This window comes from Bos grunniens, chromosome 22 (genome assembly GCF_055505025.1).
Source record: "Bos grunniens cultivar Pamir isolate PY7600 chromosome 22, Bosgru_T2T1.0, whole genome shotgun sequence".
In the NCBI taxonomy this organism is placed as follows: domain Eukaryota; kingdom Metazoa; phylum Chordata; class Mammalia; order Artiodactyla; family Bovidae; genus Bos; species Bos grunniens.
Window position 1 is genome coordinate 50,629,463 of NC_141186.1, and position 15,299 is coordinate 50,644,761.

At 42.2% G+C, this 15,299-nt stretch overlaps 1 protein-coding gene and 1 non-coding gene across 16 annotated transcripts in view; one reads left to right on the forward strand and one right to left on the reverse strand.

The window, feature by feature from the left end:
- Positions 1-844: 844 nt before the first annotated feature.
- On the forward strand, positions 845-950 carry LOC147348486 (U6 spliceosomal RNA). The gene has a single exon (XR_015152026.1). It is a non-coding gene; the product is annotated as a U6 spliceosomal RNA (small nuclear RNA).
- Positions 951-3,050: 2,100 nt separating this feature from the next.
- Positions 3,051-15,299, reverse strand: part of RBM6 (RNA binding motif protein 6) — an 89,647-nt gene continuing 77,398 nt past the window's right edge. For 12 of the 15 annotated variants that reach the window (XM_086367957.1, XM_086367952.1, XM_086367944.1 and 9 more), the window contains 13 exons: positions 13,625-13,891; positions 13,083-13,243; positions 12,173-12,270; positions 11,454-11,496; positions 11,232-11,313; positions 10,924-11,009; positions 10,024-10,170; positions 9,234-9,329; positions 7,586-7,846; positions 6,505-6,579; positions 5,734-5,831; positions 4,028-4,157; positions 3,051-3,297 (listed from right to left, as the gene is read on the reverse strand). In XM_086367957.1, coding sequence (XP_086224083.1) covers positions 3,172-3,297; positions 4,028-4,157; positions 5,734-5,831; positions 6,505-6,579; positions 7,586-7,846; positions 9,234-9,329; positions 10,024-10,170; positions 10,924-11,009; positions 11,232-11,313; positions 11,454-11,496; positions 12,173-12,270; positions 13,083-13,243; positions 13,625-13,891 — 1,670 coding nt within the window. In that variant the 3' untranslated portion in view covers positions 3,051-3,171. The remainder of the gene's footprint in view (positions 3,298-4,027; positions 4,158-5,733; positions 5,832-6,504; positions 6,580-7,585; positions 7,847-9,233; positions 9,330-10,023; positions 10,171-10,923; positions 11,010-11,231; positions 11,314-11,453; positions 11,497-12,172; positions 12,271-13,082; positions 13,244-13,624; positions 13,892-15,299) is intronic. The other 3 variants (XM_086367959.1, XM_086367946.1, XM_086367949.1) reach the window with 1 other exon arrangement.

Below are 15,299 nucleotides of genomic sequence, written 5' to 3' on the forward strand. Positions count from 1 at the left end.
GTGGATTCTTTACCGCTGAGCCACTGGGAAGACATCTCAAAATTAACACAGCCTGGGAGCCATCCATGACTTTTTTTTCCTTGCACTCAATCTGGCAGCAAATTCTGTTGACTCTATTTAAACAGCTGCCCCAAATGCTGTTCTCCTAGTCAAAACCATTATCACTGTCCTTGTTTTAGAAACAGTAGGTCACACTAAAAGGTCACACTATGGGTTCCACACTATAGTGGTGGAACTGGGATTTGAATTAGTAAATTTGGTTTGAGTCCATGCCTTCATCCACTAGAATGTAAACTCCAGAAGGGCGGGGACTTTTCTCTGTTTAGTTCACTACTATATCCCCCAGTGCCTCTGCTGCTGCCAGGCACATTGTATACCACTAATAAATACTCGTTGAGTGAACAAATGAATCCACTACCAAAATTAAAAGTGCAACATTTGCAGCAGAAGCAGCAGAGAGGCTTCAGCAATTCGAGAGATATTTGGATCCTGACTCATCAGTCAAATGGTGGTATACCTTTGTATCCAATTGACATAACTTGCCCACTGGCATTCTTTATACAGTTTAAGGGAACTGATTTTTAAGGTCACATATACAGATTGAAAAACTAGACCATAACAATGCAGAGGAAGGTATTAATTATGGAAAACCAAACTTATACTCTTCTCTTTTGGGGTAAGAAGAAATCTTTCAAGAATAAGTAGAAGGATGGCAAGAGATTTCAAACCAGAAGCTTCAGATATACCAGGAAATCTTTTTCCCAGAAAAACATGTTTTAACTAAGGCTTATCCTTCAAGGACATTAAGTGACTGACACTGGGAACTCTTTGGATAATTAAAAAGATGCCTCACTTTGGCAGCACATATACTAAAATTGGGATGATAAAGAAGATTAGCATGGCCCTTGTGCAAGGATGACACACAAATCTGTGAAGCGTTCCATATTTAAAAGAAGAAAAAACCCCCAAACACCCCATGAGAATAGATGGAAAGGTAGAAATCACTGGATTTCAGACTGGATAACTTCTCTCTCTTCTCCTGGCTCTATCTTCCTATCTATCTATCTACCTCCCTCCCTGCTTCCCTATCTATTATCTACCTTTTGTTCCAGCTGCTATAACAAAATGCTGCAGAATGGTTAAGTTGTAAACAACAGAAAATTTTTTCTTACAGTTGTGGAGGCTGGGAAGTCCAGGATCAAGGTTCCAGCATGTTTGGGTGAGAGCCCTCTTCCAGGCTGAAAAATTCTTGTATCTTCACATGGTGACTTCTGTGGAATTTCTTTTATAAGAGCACTAATCCCATTACGACAGCTGATACCTCCACCCTCATGACCTTATTACTTGCCGAAGTCTTCACCTAGCAATACTATCACCTTTGCTGTTTAGGTGATGGTGGTGGTGGTGGGGAACACAAGCATTCAGACCATAGTACTGCCCACACACATAGATTTTTCTACATTTTCATATGTATTTATGTATCTATATATAGCATCCAACAGGATGACACCAAGTTAGAAGGAAAACTTAGTCACTAGTTCAGGAAAAGCTTGGACCGGCTTCCAAAAAAGTGTTTTGACCTACTCAACGAAGGTTGGGCAGAGAGTAATGAGATATACCACAGATGCACTTGTGACTATCAGTTAGACCAGAAGGGCTCTTGGAGTACATCTGTCTAGGGCTGAAAGATTCAAATGGCCCTTCTTCTAAAATGCTGCCCTAGTGGTAGCAAGGCCCAGAAGACTTTTGATCAAGGCTCTTGATCCTGAAGCCAATGCACTCCTGTTTGTCTTCCTTTTCAAAGGGGTCAAAAGATTAAGAGGGGTTATTCTTGGACACAGCACAGCAAACTATTTAAATTCACATTTACTGTTGCTAGAAATGTTTATTCCTTGGTATATTCCTCCATCTCACCTCTCCCACCCCTCACTGCTCATCCTGTCCAAAAATGCCAATACCCCTACTCAGTTTTTTGTTTTTATAGAACCCTCCTTGGTCCTCCCTTAGGCATGGAGACTGTCGTTTGACCAAAGATTGGCAAAAACCACAAGCCCTGGGCCAATTCTGGCTTGTGACCTGTTTTTGTAAATAAAGTTTTATTGGACCACAGCCAAAATCACTTGTATATGTATTGCCTGTGGCTGCTTTCTTACTATAGTAGAGCTGAGTTAGGTGCAACAGAAATCCTATGACTTATAATATAAAGACTAAAATACTGACTCTCTGGCTCTTTACAGAGTTTACAAACCCCTACCACATACAATCAAGATGTTCCTTCAAACATGCAATTCTCTTCCTAAGAAACATTCTTCCCCTGAGATACCTGAAAAGTACAATTCTTAGTACCCTATGCTCCCTTGAGAAATTATTTTTAAGTTTTAATAGGTTTGCAAGATATAGTAGTCCTTTTAACTACAAAGAATTTTTTAAAAAACCCTTTCCTTTGGAAGCAAATTCTGTGAAATGGTATGAGTGATATGGTGGGCAATAAAGAAAGATTTGAAAGAGGGCAGACACTTCTTTGGAGAATCCTAGCCATGGAGGGAAGGAGAAGCTGGGGCAGTGGCTGCAGAGAAGTGGCATAATTCCTATTATGTTGGCATAATAATTCCTATTATGCCAGCTTGCTGTGGTGATCACAATGTGTGAAGCACTGAACACCCAGCAGACACTCAGAAAAAGAGGTGTCACAACACTGCCTCCCCCGACCACCAACAAAGTCAGAAGAGCACTTCTAAAGGTCTAATGAGTAATAAACCCACATATAGAAATAGGTTCAGCCTTAGCAGTTACCATAATGAGATGCTGTTTTCACTAATTAGATTAGATCTGACAGTATTCATACAAGCCAGTGTTCAAAGGTCCCTGCAACCAGTCCTCTCACACTGACAGTAGGCAGTGTTCCAGGGCTCACTAAAGCCCTTGCTGCCATTTCAGCATCACCTCAAATGGGCCCACATCAAGGGATTCTCCCCCTCCTACCATTAGCCCCAACCCCCACCCATCTCTGGGAGAAAAATTTAACCACCCCCCCCCACACACAAAAAAAATCACATTGAAAAAAAGTTTATTTAAAAAAGTTCTAGCAGCAAGAACAGTAACAAAACAAAAAGAGAGACGGACAAACAAAATAAGAAGGAGGCTGTGTCCTACAGGACTTGTCTCCACTCTTTAATCGAGTTCTTTATACCGAGCAAACATGACTCTTCGCACAGCATCTCGGTAAGTCTCATTGGACTGTCTCTTGCTGGTTCTTCCTGGAGCTCCCACATTGGGACCCCTCATCCGACTTTCAGTCTGTAGAACAAAGACAAACATTGAAGTGGGCTCTGTAAATTAATTAGCTTCAGAGCTGGTTTTAACATTTCTGGACTAGTAAGGAGAAGAAGATACAGGAGAATTTTTACAGAATGCTTAATTAATAAACACTCAAGATGAATAAGAAGGATGGTGACACCATGACTTCAGGATTCAACACCAGAAATATGAGAAGCCAACCTCTTATACTTGGCATTTTCAGATGGGGACTAAGACAACACAAAATGGGCACTGTTCCTTTGTATCACCTTTTCTATCTTCTTTTCCTGAAACATGAGGGGTGAGGCCCTTCATGAGAACCAGGACTAACATCATGCTCCTCAAATTTTAGCCATCAAAAACCTCTGATGACAATTCCTCTCTGAGATGCCTTTATACCTTTTATTGCTGGTTCCCTGGTTCTTGTCACCAAATTATTCTTCACTCTCAAAACGGCCTGATTCCCACGCTGCCCCATGTCTTACTCTTTGTAACAGTAAAATGAGCCCCATTCCAACTTTTCTCTCTGCTTCCCATTGCCAATCAAACTGCAAAGAGCCTAGCATGCCTAGCTATAACCTAGGAATAAAGACTGAGAGGCTTCTCAGCTCTCAAGTTCTTTGAGAAAGCCCATCTAATAGGCTGGGACATAGCTGTGGGCCACAGAATGAGAGGAAGCTAAGTATACGCCAGGTTCATGACACCCCTAACAAGATGGAAACCATTTCACCTCCTCCGCCGAACCCAATCCTGGATGGCCATATCCGAGGCCTGCCCCCTTCCTCCAGCCAGTGGCCTGTTGGACATAGCCTCCTGTGCTGCTACTGTTGATGCCTTCTTTACCAACAGGCTTACGATCGCTGCAAAAGAAGCATATATACTAAGACACCCGTGATATGCTTATGAGCCCAATAAAAACCTCTGTCCTCTTGATTCAGACATGCCTCCTCTTAAGATTATTAAACAGTTAAAAAAAAAAAAAAAGAGTATTAAACAGTATCTTTCAGTGCCTGCTCTCTACGAAACCAGCTTTGTCCTGGGGATACAGAGACTAAGACCTGACCCTGTTCATGGGGAAGGATGTGAGAAGGATAATATGTCAACAGATGCTTATAGCACATTGAAAAGCCACTCAGCCACGAATGTGGCAGCAGTACATATCTATTATGGAAATAAAAAATCACAAACCTGAAGGGGTATCATCACAAATGAGGAATTCTAACAAAAGGGTATACCTGAACTGGTTCTCAATGAATGATGAGCTTGTGAGCTAGAAAAAGCATGGGAGGAAAGGAGGACACAAGCACAGAGAAGTGAAAGAATGCAACTTGTCCACAAGAGAAGCGGTAGGAGCTGACCAAAGCCTGCTTGAGCCAGACTATGAACAGCCATGAACATCATGCTAAATCATGACATTTCCCCCAGAGGCACATTCTGTCCTGGCTACTAGTTCTTTCATTTACCAATGAAGAGACTTGCCCAAATTTCACTAGATCAACACCTTACTTAAAATCGTTTCATAACCTCCTATTGCCCTAAGACAAAATCTTAGTAAGGTGTTCAAAGAGCATGAACTTCATGAATGGGACTGAGCCAGCCTCATCTCCTTGTCACTCAACCACATTTTCCCAGTATTCAGCCCATCAGGCTATGTACAACTTCTCAAATGCATCACAACCTCTCTCTCTTTTTCATCCATGAAACATGCAGTTCCCTGCAACTAAAATGCCCTCCTCTTCCTCACCGGATTTCTGTGTCTGCCCTACGAGACAAAATATTACCGAAGCCTTCCTTAGTCTGTGTTCAGACAGCCAAAAATAATATTTATCTTTACCCCTGAATATTCCTTGCACTTGGTGCAGTATCTGTACACAGTGGGCTATCAGAAAATTTTATAACTCTGGACTCAAAACTTGGGAGCTCTGTGACCATAAACAAGCACAGGAAGCTACAGATTATATATTACCAACCAACCACTTATCCAACACTTATGTGGCAACCCATTCCAGTATTCTTGTCCGGATAATTCCATAGACAGAGGAACCTGGCCGGCTACAGTCCATGGGGTTGCAAAGAGTCAGACATGACTGAGCGACTAACACACATACACATGAGAATGAAGGTTCCCTGGAGAAAAAGTCCAAGAGTGTGACATTCTAATCAGGTTAATAAAGAGATACAGCATTACTGATGAGAAGAGAAAGGGTTCCCAACCACAGCCACTCCAGCCCTGGTTTTGAGCAGCTAAGCAGCCAATGATTCTTTCATGCAAACATATATACTGCCTGTGTTAAGACAGGTGGTCAAAAGGCTGGGGTGAACCTCATGCTCAAAGAGTTCAGACAGAACCTGCTCCCGATAACCTCACTCTCTGAGATCAGAAAAAGGCAGCAAGTTGGAGAAAGGTGTAGGCTGAGCGAAGAGTTTCTAATTTACCTGTCAGTTTCCCTGGAGTATTTAATGCGTTTCCTTTCTGGAGAATCCAAAGACTGGAGCTTTTCCCTGCGATCATTTCCTCTTTCTTTAAACCTTCCCTGTTGGTAAGGAGAACAGATCTGAGATTTCCATACGAGGGGATGGGGGAATGGGAAAGTTTCACTTTATTCTGGGTATTTCCTATAACGAGAAGGGAATTCAACTGGTAACTCCTGGAATCTCTCACTTTAAACATTCGTGAGAAAGTAGTGGCTTCTCTTAACTGGTAAATTTGGGAAGAACAGGTTATCTTCCCCTCTTCTGAGGAAAAGATAGCCTCCACAGATGGATTCCTAACAATCACATAAGCCTCGTCATAGGCCGGTAAAGCCTGTAGCTGCCTAAGTGAATCCGCCTAATTGTGTGGTCTAAATAGCAAGTCAGCTCTCAGACTAAGGTACTTCCTCCAACTTGGCTTTTAACCGTAAAAGATGCTATTTCAGCAGCCCGAGCCAACATTTTTTCTTTGATTTTAAAAGCTGGGCAAGAAAGAGGAGTGTTATTTGACCTACCCAGAGACCCTAACATTACTTTTGAAGGAACCAATTTTATTAAAGTACAATTTATAAATTAAAAAATGCAACCACTTTAATGTAGTTTGATGAGTTTTGAGAAATGTACACACCATCTTTTGGGGCTTCTTCATTCTTTATCTTCAGCACAGCCTGCATATGTTACATCAGAAAACTAAAAGAGCTGGGGTCAAGGGACTAACATGCCACCAAATCTTACCTCCCGTTCTCTCCTCTCCAGATAGGCTAACTCCTGCTCAGACTGTTTTATCTTCCGGTGGATTTCCAGGTTTTGCTGAGAAGAGAAGGAGTTCTTTGAGTGTAGGTCTATAAAAAGAGTGGTCCGAGCAATGAGTCTAGGCCTTTTCTGATAGCTGTGTTAGGACTGTGGCTTCTTTCACTGGCCAACTCTTCTAAGTGATCACTGTACTACAGAATCAGCCACCCCTAAATCTTGCGTTAACTTCACCAATGGGAACCCATGTTCTGACACACAGATTAGTTCCATGTTGTGGCACAAGGCAGAATTTTATCCTACTTCTCCCCGAAATGTAGAAGACACACACCTGGTTTCTATCTCTTTATCCAAGGTAAATATGGGAGAGGGGACTCTGAAGACACCACTGACGAAAACCAAATACCCACACGCTCTGCCTACCGCCACCATCACCAGCCATCCTGACTCTAGTCACTCCTTCCACACCCAGAGAGAGACATGCAAAGGAACTCCAAGGACACAAAACAACAGATTGCTCTGAGAGTCCCGTATTCCTCATGTGTGGCTTCACTACACAATGCCCTCTGGAATATATAAAGAACTTAAGGTATCTACATGAAGATATGGCAGAATGTGACTCACCTTTCGAGAAAACTGCACCCTGTCAGAGCTAGATGGAACCAGGTAAAGCCACCAAGTATCAGAGAAGTAAAGGGCCTTATCTGAAGACCAACTGTGAGGGTAATAGTAGAGCTAAGATGAGAAACCCAGCAAGTGAGTGTCCTTTTCCATGACCCCTGCTCCTCCTGACTTCAGCACAGCCTCCATTCTTGGTGCCTCAACCCCAGACATATTGCTTGCCTTGTGTCTATACACTGAAGTTTTCTGAAGCTGGGCACAATCTTAATGCAGTGCGACTCATGAGCAAAAACGTGGAAAAACAACTCATTTTTGAATTAGACTGATTTAATTAGAGGAGCTGGGGAAGAGACAGGGTGAGAAGGACAGTATAAGCTTCTTTATTTACTGTAATGCTCAACGATGACAGTCAAAGTTCAGAAGGCCAGGGCCCAGTCCCTAATACCTTGTGCAGATCTGAAAGCTGCTGGTGTTTGATTAAAACTTCTTTATTGGGAAACTGCCTTCTGCAGAGCAGGCAAGCCAGTTTATTCCAGTCAGTGAGTTTGTCTTCTTCGTTCTCCTTCTTGGTCAGCTCCTCCCGCTGTGGGGGCTGTGCTGTGCGGGGCTGTGGAGGAGGGGTCTGCTCCTCCTCCTCTTCCTCCTCATAGTCACTGTCTCCTCCATATTCACCCAGGAGGCCAATCAGAGGGTTTACCACCTTAGGCTGGAAGGAGAAGGCCAGGGATTAACACAACCTCAACCTGTATTTTGGAGAAGGCAATGGCACCCCACTCCAGTACTCTTGCCTGGAAAACCCCATGGACGGAGGAGCCTCGTAGGCTGCAGTCCATGGGGTTGCTAAGAGTCTGACATGACTGAGCGACTTCACTTTCACTTTTCACTTTCATGCATTGGAGAAGGAACTGGCAACCCACTCCAGTGTTTTTGCCTGGAGAATCCTAGGGACAAGGGAGCCTGGTGGGCTGCCGTCTATGGGGTCGCACAGAATCGGACACGACTGAAGTGACTTAGCAGTAGCAGCAACCTGTATTTGGGGCCTGTTTTCTAGATATTCTGCTATGGGCATCTCATTTCTTCTCTTTTGGTTTGGATAATGAACTGGGTTCAAAACAGGCCCACTGACCACACTGTTCATCTTCCAGATGGAAGCAACATGGCTTGAGCTTGATTTTCCTCCTTGTCCACTGACATAAGCCAGAAAGGTTCCCTTAGAAGTGACACTAGCGACAGAAGAGTGATGAGAAGGAAGAGAAATGGAAACTCACATAGCCCTCAAAGAAAGAGTTTAAAAGTTACAAGTTACTTCTAAAGAGGCAGAGTCATTGTAACCCATGGAGAAAAGACAACTTTCATCCAGGCCACAGAAACCCCTATAGCAAGAGAGATTTAGGAGATGGACTAAAACTAACTAAAGGATAAACACCCAGGTAAATAGATCCAGCTCCTGAATAAGGTAAAGACAAAGGCACGGTTAGGACAGATACTACAGTGAACTGAATCAACAATGTAGAGCAGCAAAAAGTATTTATCATGAGTTTATAGAAAATGTTAAATAATGACACATGATCATTGGCCTAGCATCAAAATAACTTTTGATTACCTTAAGACTATTACTTTTAAGGCATCTAAAAAATGGGTACCAGTGTTAGCTTTGTTTACTCTGGCAGGCAAACAATAAAAATGACATATGCATGCACCTGACATTTAAGATGTTTTCATGCAGCATCAAACAAACATTAAACAAGCATCAAAAAATAAACATTAGGGCCAGGAAAACATGTTTCCTTGGTCATTTAGAAGAGAAGAATTAACAAAATCAAGATTCTAACTTAAAAATGACTGGCATTCTCTGGTCTGGTAGGAACAGCACAAGTTAGAGAGAAAAAGGACAGATAACAGCCTCTGAGTCTCAAGGAACACTCCTACTAACAGACAGGAAAATGTACCTCATGTTTACACTCAAGAGGAGTCCTTGTCTGTGAGACACAGAGAACTACAGGACCAATACCGAAGTGAGTCATCAACCTTTGAACTTTCTTTCCCATTCGCAATCAGCCCCACCCTAGCCCAGCACATCAGCTTAGCCTTACCGGTGGAGGACTCTCTTCCTTCTTCACAGTGGGAGGCAGAGGCTTCTTAAACACATCTTCTGCGGGAGCTGTCCCCTCACTGGCATTTTCCTGAAACTGATCAAAATCCCAGGTAATTTTTATATGATACCCATAAAAGCTGGGTTTAGAGTTCACCTGTTGAAATGAGTCTGATTTTCCAAACCTCTTAATTTGTAAAATATCTGTGATATTACTATAGTGATTCCAAAATAAAAAAAGGTTTAAACACATCCCATTTAGTATATATTGAGTGATTACTCTATGTCAGGTACCAGATGGTGCATTTATATACATTATCTCCTTCAGCCTTTACTACAATTCTATCTTGAAATATATATACATTTAGTGTGTACTGTATATATTTTTCAAGATAGAATTGTAGTAAAGGCTGAAGGAGATAACATATAGTGTGTACTGTGGAGTACACACTAGTGGAGTACTGTGGAGTACAACAGTTAGTGTGTACTGTGGAGAAGGCAATGGCAACCCACTCCAGTACTCTTGCCTGGAAAATCTCATGGGCAGAGGAGCCTGGTGGGCTGCAGTCCATAGGGTCGCTGGGAGTCGGGCACGACTGAACGACTTCACTTTCACGCATTGGAGAAGGAAATGGCAACCCACTCCAGTGTTTTTGCCTGGAGAATCCCAGGGATGGCAGAGCCTGGTGGGCTGCTGTCTATGGGGTTGCACAGAGTCGGACACGACTGAAGCAACTTAGCAGCAGTGTGTACTGTGGCGAAAAGGAAGCAGGATTCACAACTCCTCTTACCCTCGTGACTCCTCGGTCTTTTTTCTCCTTGCTGTCTCTTTTAGACGTTTCCTTTTTGCTACTTGACTTTCCTTGACTGCTGGGTTTCTTCTCCTTGATATCTTCTTCCTCAGGGGACCCAGGATCCTGGGGTACATAGACTTCTTGCTGCAAAACAGTTAAGTCTATAGAACATTTCACTTTACCAGAAATCCCAGGTCTAAGGAGCACAGTTCTCTTCTGAGGGAAAGAAACAGCTTTCTCCCTCTTGCCTAAGAGGAGAACATATCAAACAACCTAAAAACCCACTCCAGGGGTCAAGACGTAGCCAGACCATTCACTGTCCATTTTTCCCAAGAGCAGCACTGTTCTCACCTGTACTGTCACAAGGCATTGATTTTTCTTTTTTCTTTTTATTTTTTTTGATTTTTCTATACACACAACAGTTAACATGAAGATTACCATCTTTAAAATCCACCTACATAATTATAACTCAATATAAAACCTGGACATTTCAAAAAAACAAAACATACACACCAAAATAAGGACTTCCCTTATGGTCCAGTAGTTAAGAATCTGCCTGCCAATGCAGGGGACAAAGGTTCAATTCTTGGCTTTGGAAGATCCCACATGCTGTGGAGCAACTAAATTCATGTGCCACAACTACTAAGCCCATGATCTACAGCCTGTGAGCTGCGACTGCTGAAGCCCCATGCCTAGAGCCTGTGCTTGGCAACAAGAGAAGCCACTGCAATGAGAAGCCCACTCGCTGCAACGAAGTGTAGTCCCCACTCACCACAACTAGAGAAAAGCCCAGGCAGCATTGAGGACCCAGCACATCCAAAAATAAATAAATAAATCTTTAAACAAATAAATAAATATAAAAGAATGATTTACAAAATAACAAAGCCCCAAACTCACCTGTGTATTGGGGTCATAATAAGTTCCTGCCAAGGGATCATAATAGTAGCCAGTAGCAGAATCATATATGTAGCAGTCAGATGAAGCTAGAGGGAATAAAAGCAGAGCCAGTGTTAGCCCCTGTCCAAAGAAGCCCTTGCTGGGGACTCGTCAAGAAATCTAAAAGGAGGCTGGCCAACCCAAAGCCTGTAGATGGAGCTCTCTGAGTGAGCACCCCTTGTCTCTTTCCAACTTTGTGATCATCAAGATTTCAATTAATGGGCAATCAAACCAGAAAGAACAATAGAGATAAGACAAAGGTTACTCACACTGTTGTCCTTGTCGATTTACATCGGAAGACCAGTCTGAATTTCTGCCACCTCCCCGCCTATCTCGGAAATATTTTTTACCCTATCACAGAAAAACAAGTTAAAATTATGGAACTTCGGATAGCCATTTACCTTAACAATCACCCATTAGAGAGAAGTGAAGATCACTTTTTCAGTCACTTGAGAATCTTAACAAAGCACTCCCCAACTGCTGAAGCCTACCTGATAGTAGTGCATGTGGTCAGAATGGTCCCCAGAATCATTTCTGCAACAAACAACACAACATGTCTTGAGCCTGCTACCAAAAGCTACTTGAGGGGCGCCCAACCCTAACAGATCTGCTGAGAAACTCTATTCCCCCCGTGGCACGGAAAGGAATCAACCCAGATAGCAGCAGGTCTGGTGATGCAGAGACTCCTGAAGGGAGAAGCAGTGGAACTCCTGAATAACTATCTGCTGGAGGAAAACAGCAATTGAGTTGAGGGTACCAGAACAGAGCTGCCCCCTCCCTGTAAGCCTGCCTCTCTGATGCTGCCACTTTCCAGTTACCACTTCTGGGTCAAGATGAATGAAGGAGTAAAGAAGAATAAGATTTCCCAGCACTATGGGGGTATGAACAAAGTCAAGACAGCATTTTCTTAGGATTCCAGGGAGCAAGGATATATTGCAATTTTTTTTGCACATCCAAGGCTGTACCATCACCTGGGGCCCAAGGGGAAAAAAATAAGTACTCAGTACTACTATTTAAAAGGAAAAAAAAAAAAAAAAAAATCTAGAGAAAGAACAAGGCAAGCTATAGAAAAATAAAATATACATGTGAATCTGAAGCAACTCACACTGGGAAAGCATGCTTTACCATCTGTATCTCCAGTCAGAGGTAAGAGCTGCCTCCCAAACATCTGAGTGGGGTAACACAAAGGAGTCCCATCCCTCTGCTTTACCTTCGTTTTCCAGTGGCCAGGTTTACAGCTACCATTTTCCCAGCAATGCTAAATGGTGGATCAAGGTTCTGCAAGATCTTCACTACTCGAAGAGCTTCCTGGGGAAACAAAGACTCATCTGAACCCAAAGAGAGAAAAGGACATGTCCTATGAAAGAAAACTAAACATGGATTTTCCTTCTCAAAACAAAACAAAACAAAACAACTTATTAAACATTATGTTCTGGTCATAATTATAATACTAAGAGCACACTGGCAAAAATAAGCAACCCTTAATGAAGCGTTGATCAGAATAGTGGTCAGTGTAGCCATCAGTTCTTAGTATCAATTTCAAAAGTTCAAATCCTCTTCTTTTAGTCTGCAACTGTCACTGCATCAGATCCAGTTTATGAAGTCTCTTGTGATTTTTTGAGTGCAAAACATAATTTTCATTGCTACCCTCACATTACTTACATGGAAGAGGACCCCACAACTAGAAATTCAAGGCACAAGAATCTATTAAAGCAACACTTTGAGGAAAAAGGGCAAATGTTCTGTTACCATCAAACATAAAACTGTGATTGGTCAAAATGATTTAAGAAATTAGAAAATTCAACAAAATCTTGAAAAGGTTCAGTACTCAGATTTTCCAAGTGACTAAGTTGTCACTTTATTTTAACTGGAAACTGAAATGCCACCAGACAAGAAATGGACCTGGAAAGTTCCAACTTTCTAGGGCAGTCACTTCACCTGAATGAGCCAAAGGAAACAATAATAGGGGTTATGGTACTAAGTGGCACATGACAATTTTAAGGATCAAGTCCTTCAAACCTTCTTGAGGTTTCCATAGTCAGTTGTTCCTAGGCCATCCTGGGGTGAAAGGGTAGGGTGAGGGGCCTGGGGGATGGGGGTGATGGACAACTGCAACTCACTGCGTGGGAGTCCAGGTCAATAAAGCCATAGGTGTGGCCCATGTGCCCTGTTCTGTTCTTGATGATACGGATGTTGGCAGTAGTAAGGCGGACATAGGGCTCCAGCACTTCCACTATCACCTCAGGTGGAGTGGAACGATAGATGCGTTTTAGCATGATCGCTGAACAAACCAAGCACAAATGGGAGAGGAGAAAGGAAAGAGAGAAAGGTTTACAATTTTGAAGTCTTCAGAGTGTATTTTTTTTTTTTTATACTGCAGATGTTACCCTGCTTTATCAAGGGTGATTCTATAACAGAATGCTTGTCAAATACTTCACACTTTTCTTCACAATACTTAGAAATCTAAAGTTATGCCTTGCTGCATTTGAATAGCAACTTGCTAGTTGGAGGATATAGATTTTGTCAGCGAGGCCTGCAAAAAACAATAGCGTCTATAATCAGGTTGAGCTGTTTTACTAGGGTGTAGGAAGTCACAGTATAGGTCATCTATGCCCCAAGCATGGTGGTCACAGACTGGTATATGTCCTGACAAACCACTTACTTTTGCTTTCCCCATCCTGGCGTGTCTCCCCAGACCATGGCTCCTTCTCTCGGTCTCTTCGGAAGGTGAGCCCTTCCCTTCGAGGAGGCAGATACCTTTCTGATTCTCTCTTTTGATGTCCCAAGCGTGGTTCTTGTCCTTCTTCCCTCTTCTTGGGTTCAGATTCCTTATCAGCTGACCTTGAGGGTTGGCTGGCTTGTTTTTCTGATAGTGCTGGTATGGATGTTTTCTGAGGCTGAGGGTAGGTTACTAATTCTTGCTTGGCTTCTGTCATTAGATGAACAGAAACAGAAAGAGAATCTCCAACAGGTTTTAATCCCCCAAACACTACTCTTATGGTTCCTCCTTACTTGCCAACAAATACTAACACTAGAATGTTTTTATTTTTGTTTTTTTTTTGGCCACAGTGAGCAACATGTGGGATCTTATTTCCCTGACCAGGGATTGAACCTGTGCCCCTGGCAGTGGAAGCTCAGAGTCTTAACCACTATACTGCCAGGGAACTGGCTTATATCCTGCAAGCTGTATGGCTTGCAGGATCTTAGTTCCCTACCCAGGGACTGAACCTGGACCATGACAGTAAAAGTGCCAAGTCTTAGCCACTGGTCCACCAGAGAATTCCCTGGAATATTTTTAAAAGTAAAAAGAAAAAAACAAACCTACCAAAAAGTCCTCTGACAAACTTTAAGCAGAAAGGCTAACAAGACAGTAAATAGACAGTTTACAGAAGAAACTAAGTATTAAAAAAATTTAATCTTATGAGTTTTTTATCACTTCCCCAACATTTACATCTTTCATGAGACCCTGGACTTTACTATTATAACCACTGATAAGAACAGATTTGAGGACAAAATTATTAAACATATGGTCTTTCTAGGAGTTTGCTAGAAACATTTACGTCAAATGTGTTATGCCTAGGAGTCTTTCTTTTTCCAGTGTTATGGTACTAAAATAGCTGCTCAAATTCTGTAAGACTAGATACCCTAGTCTCCTGCAAAAGTAAGAAGAGACCTACCTGTACAAGGCTCATTTACATGCCAATAACTATAACAGGTAAATGTCCTTCAAAATATAAATGATTCATTTCCAATCTCTTTCTATATCAGGATAATGTATCCAGTTAATTGGGGGCATTTTTTTTTTTTAAACAGTTAATTCATTCTTAAGGGAAGTCATGTGGCTCAAAGAGACATTCTGTGGGAGCAGTGTAGAGATTACTTAACAGTGGTGACAGGCGACTAGTGAATGCCTGCCATGTACGTTTCTAGCTTAAAGCTGTTTCAACCATCTTAGTGGTATGGTGCTCAAGGGTTTCTATAACCCATTTATTCATTTGTTAGAACAGACTGAAAAAATGACTTTCTGGAGGGAAAACACAATTTTGCATAACTGGAGTGATACAGCAAGCTAAAAATTTCCCAACTGTCTATGGGAAAGTTATTTACTCACCTTCCCATGTGCCGGTTTGGTCTCTAGAGCATATACAGCCTCCCCGCAAAGATTTTCAGAACACCTGCTTCATAGCCCTCACTTGAGAGCAGAATCTCCACTACAGGTCAAAAGCGAGCTAAAAAATTCCTTGGAGGCACACTAAAGTCTAACCTTGGAACAAACAGATCTTTTAGAAGACTACCAGGATCCCAGCACTGAACTGTATTTTACTGTCAGGTACTAG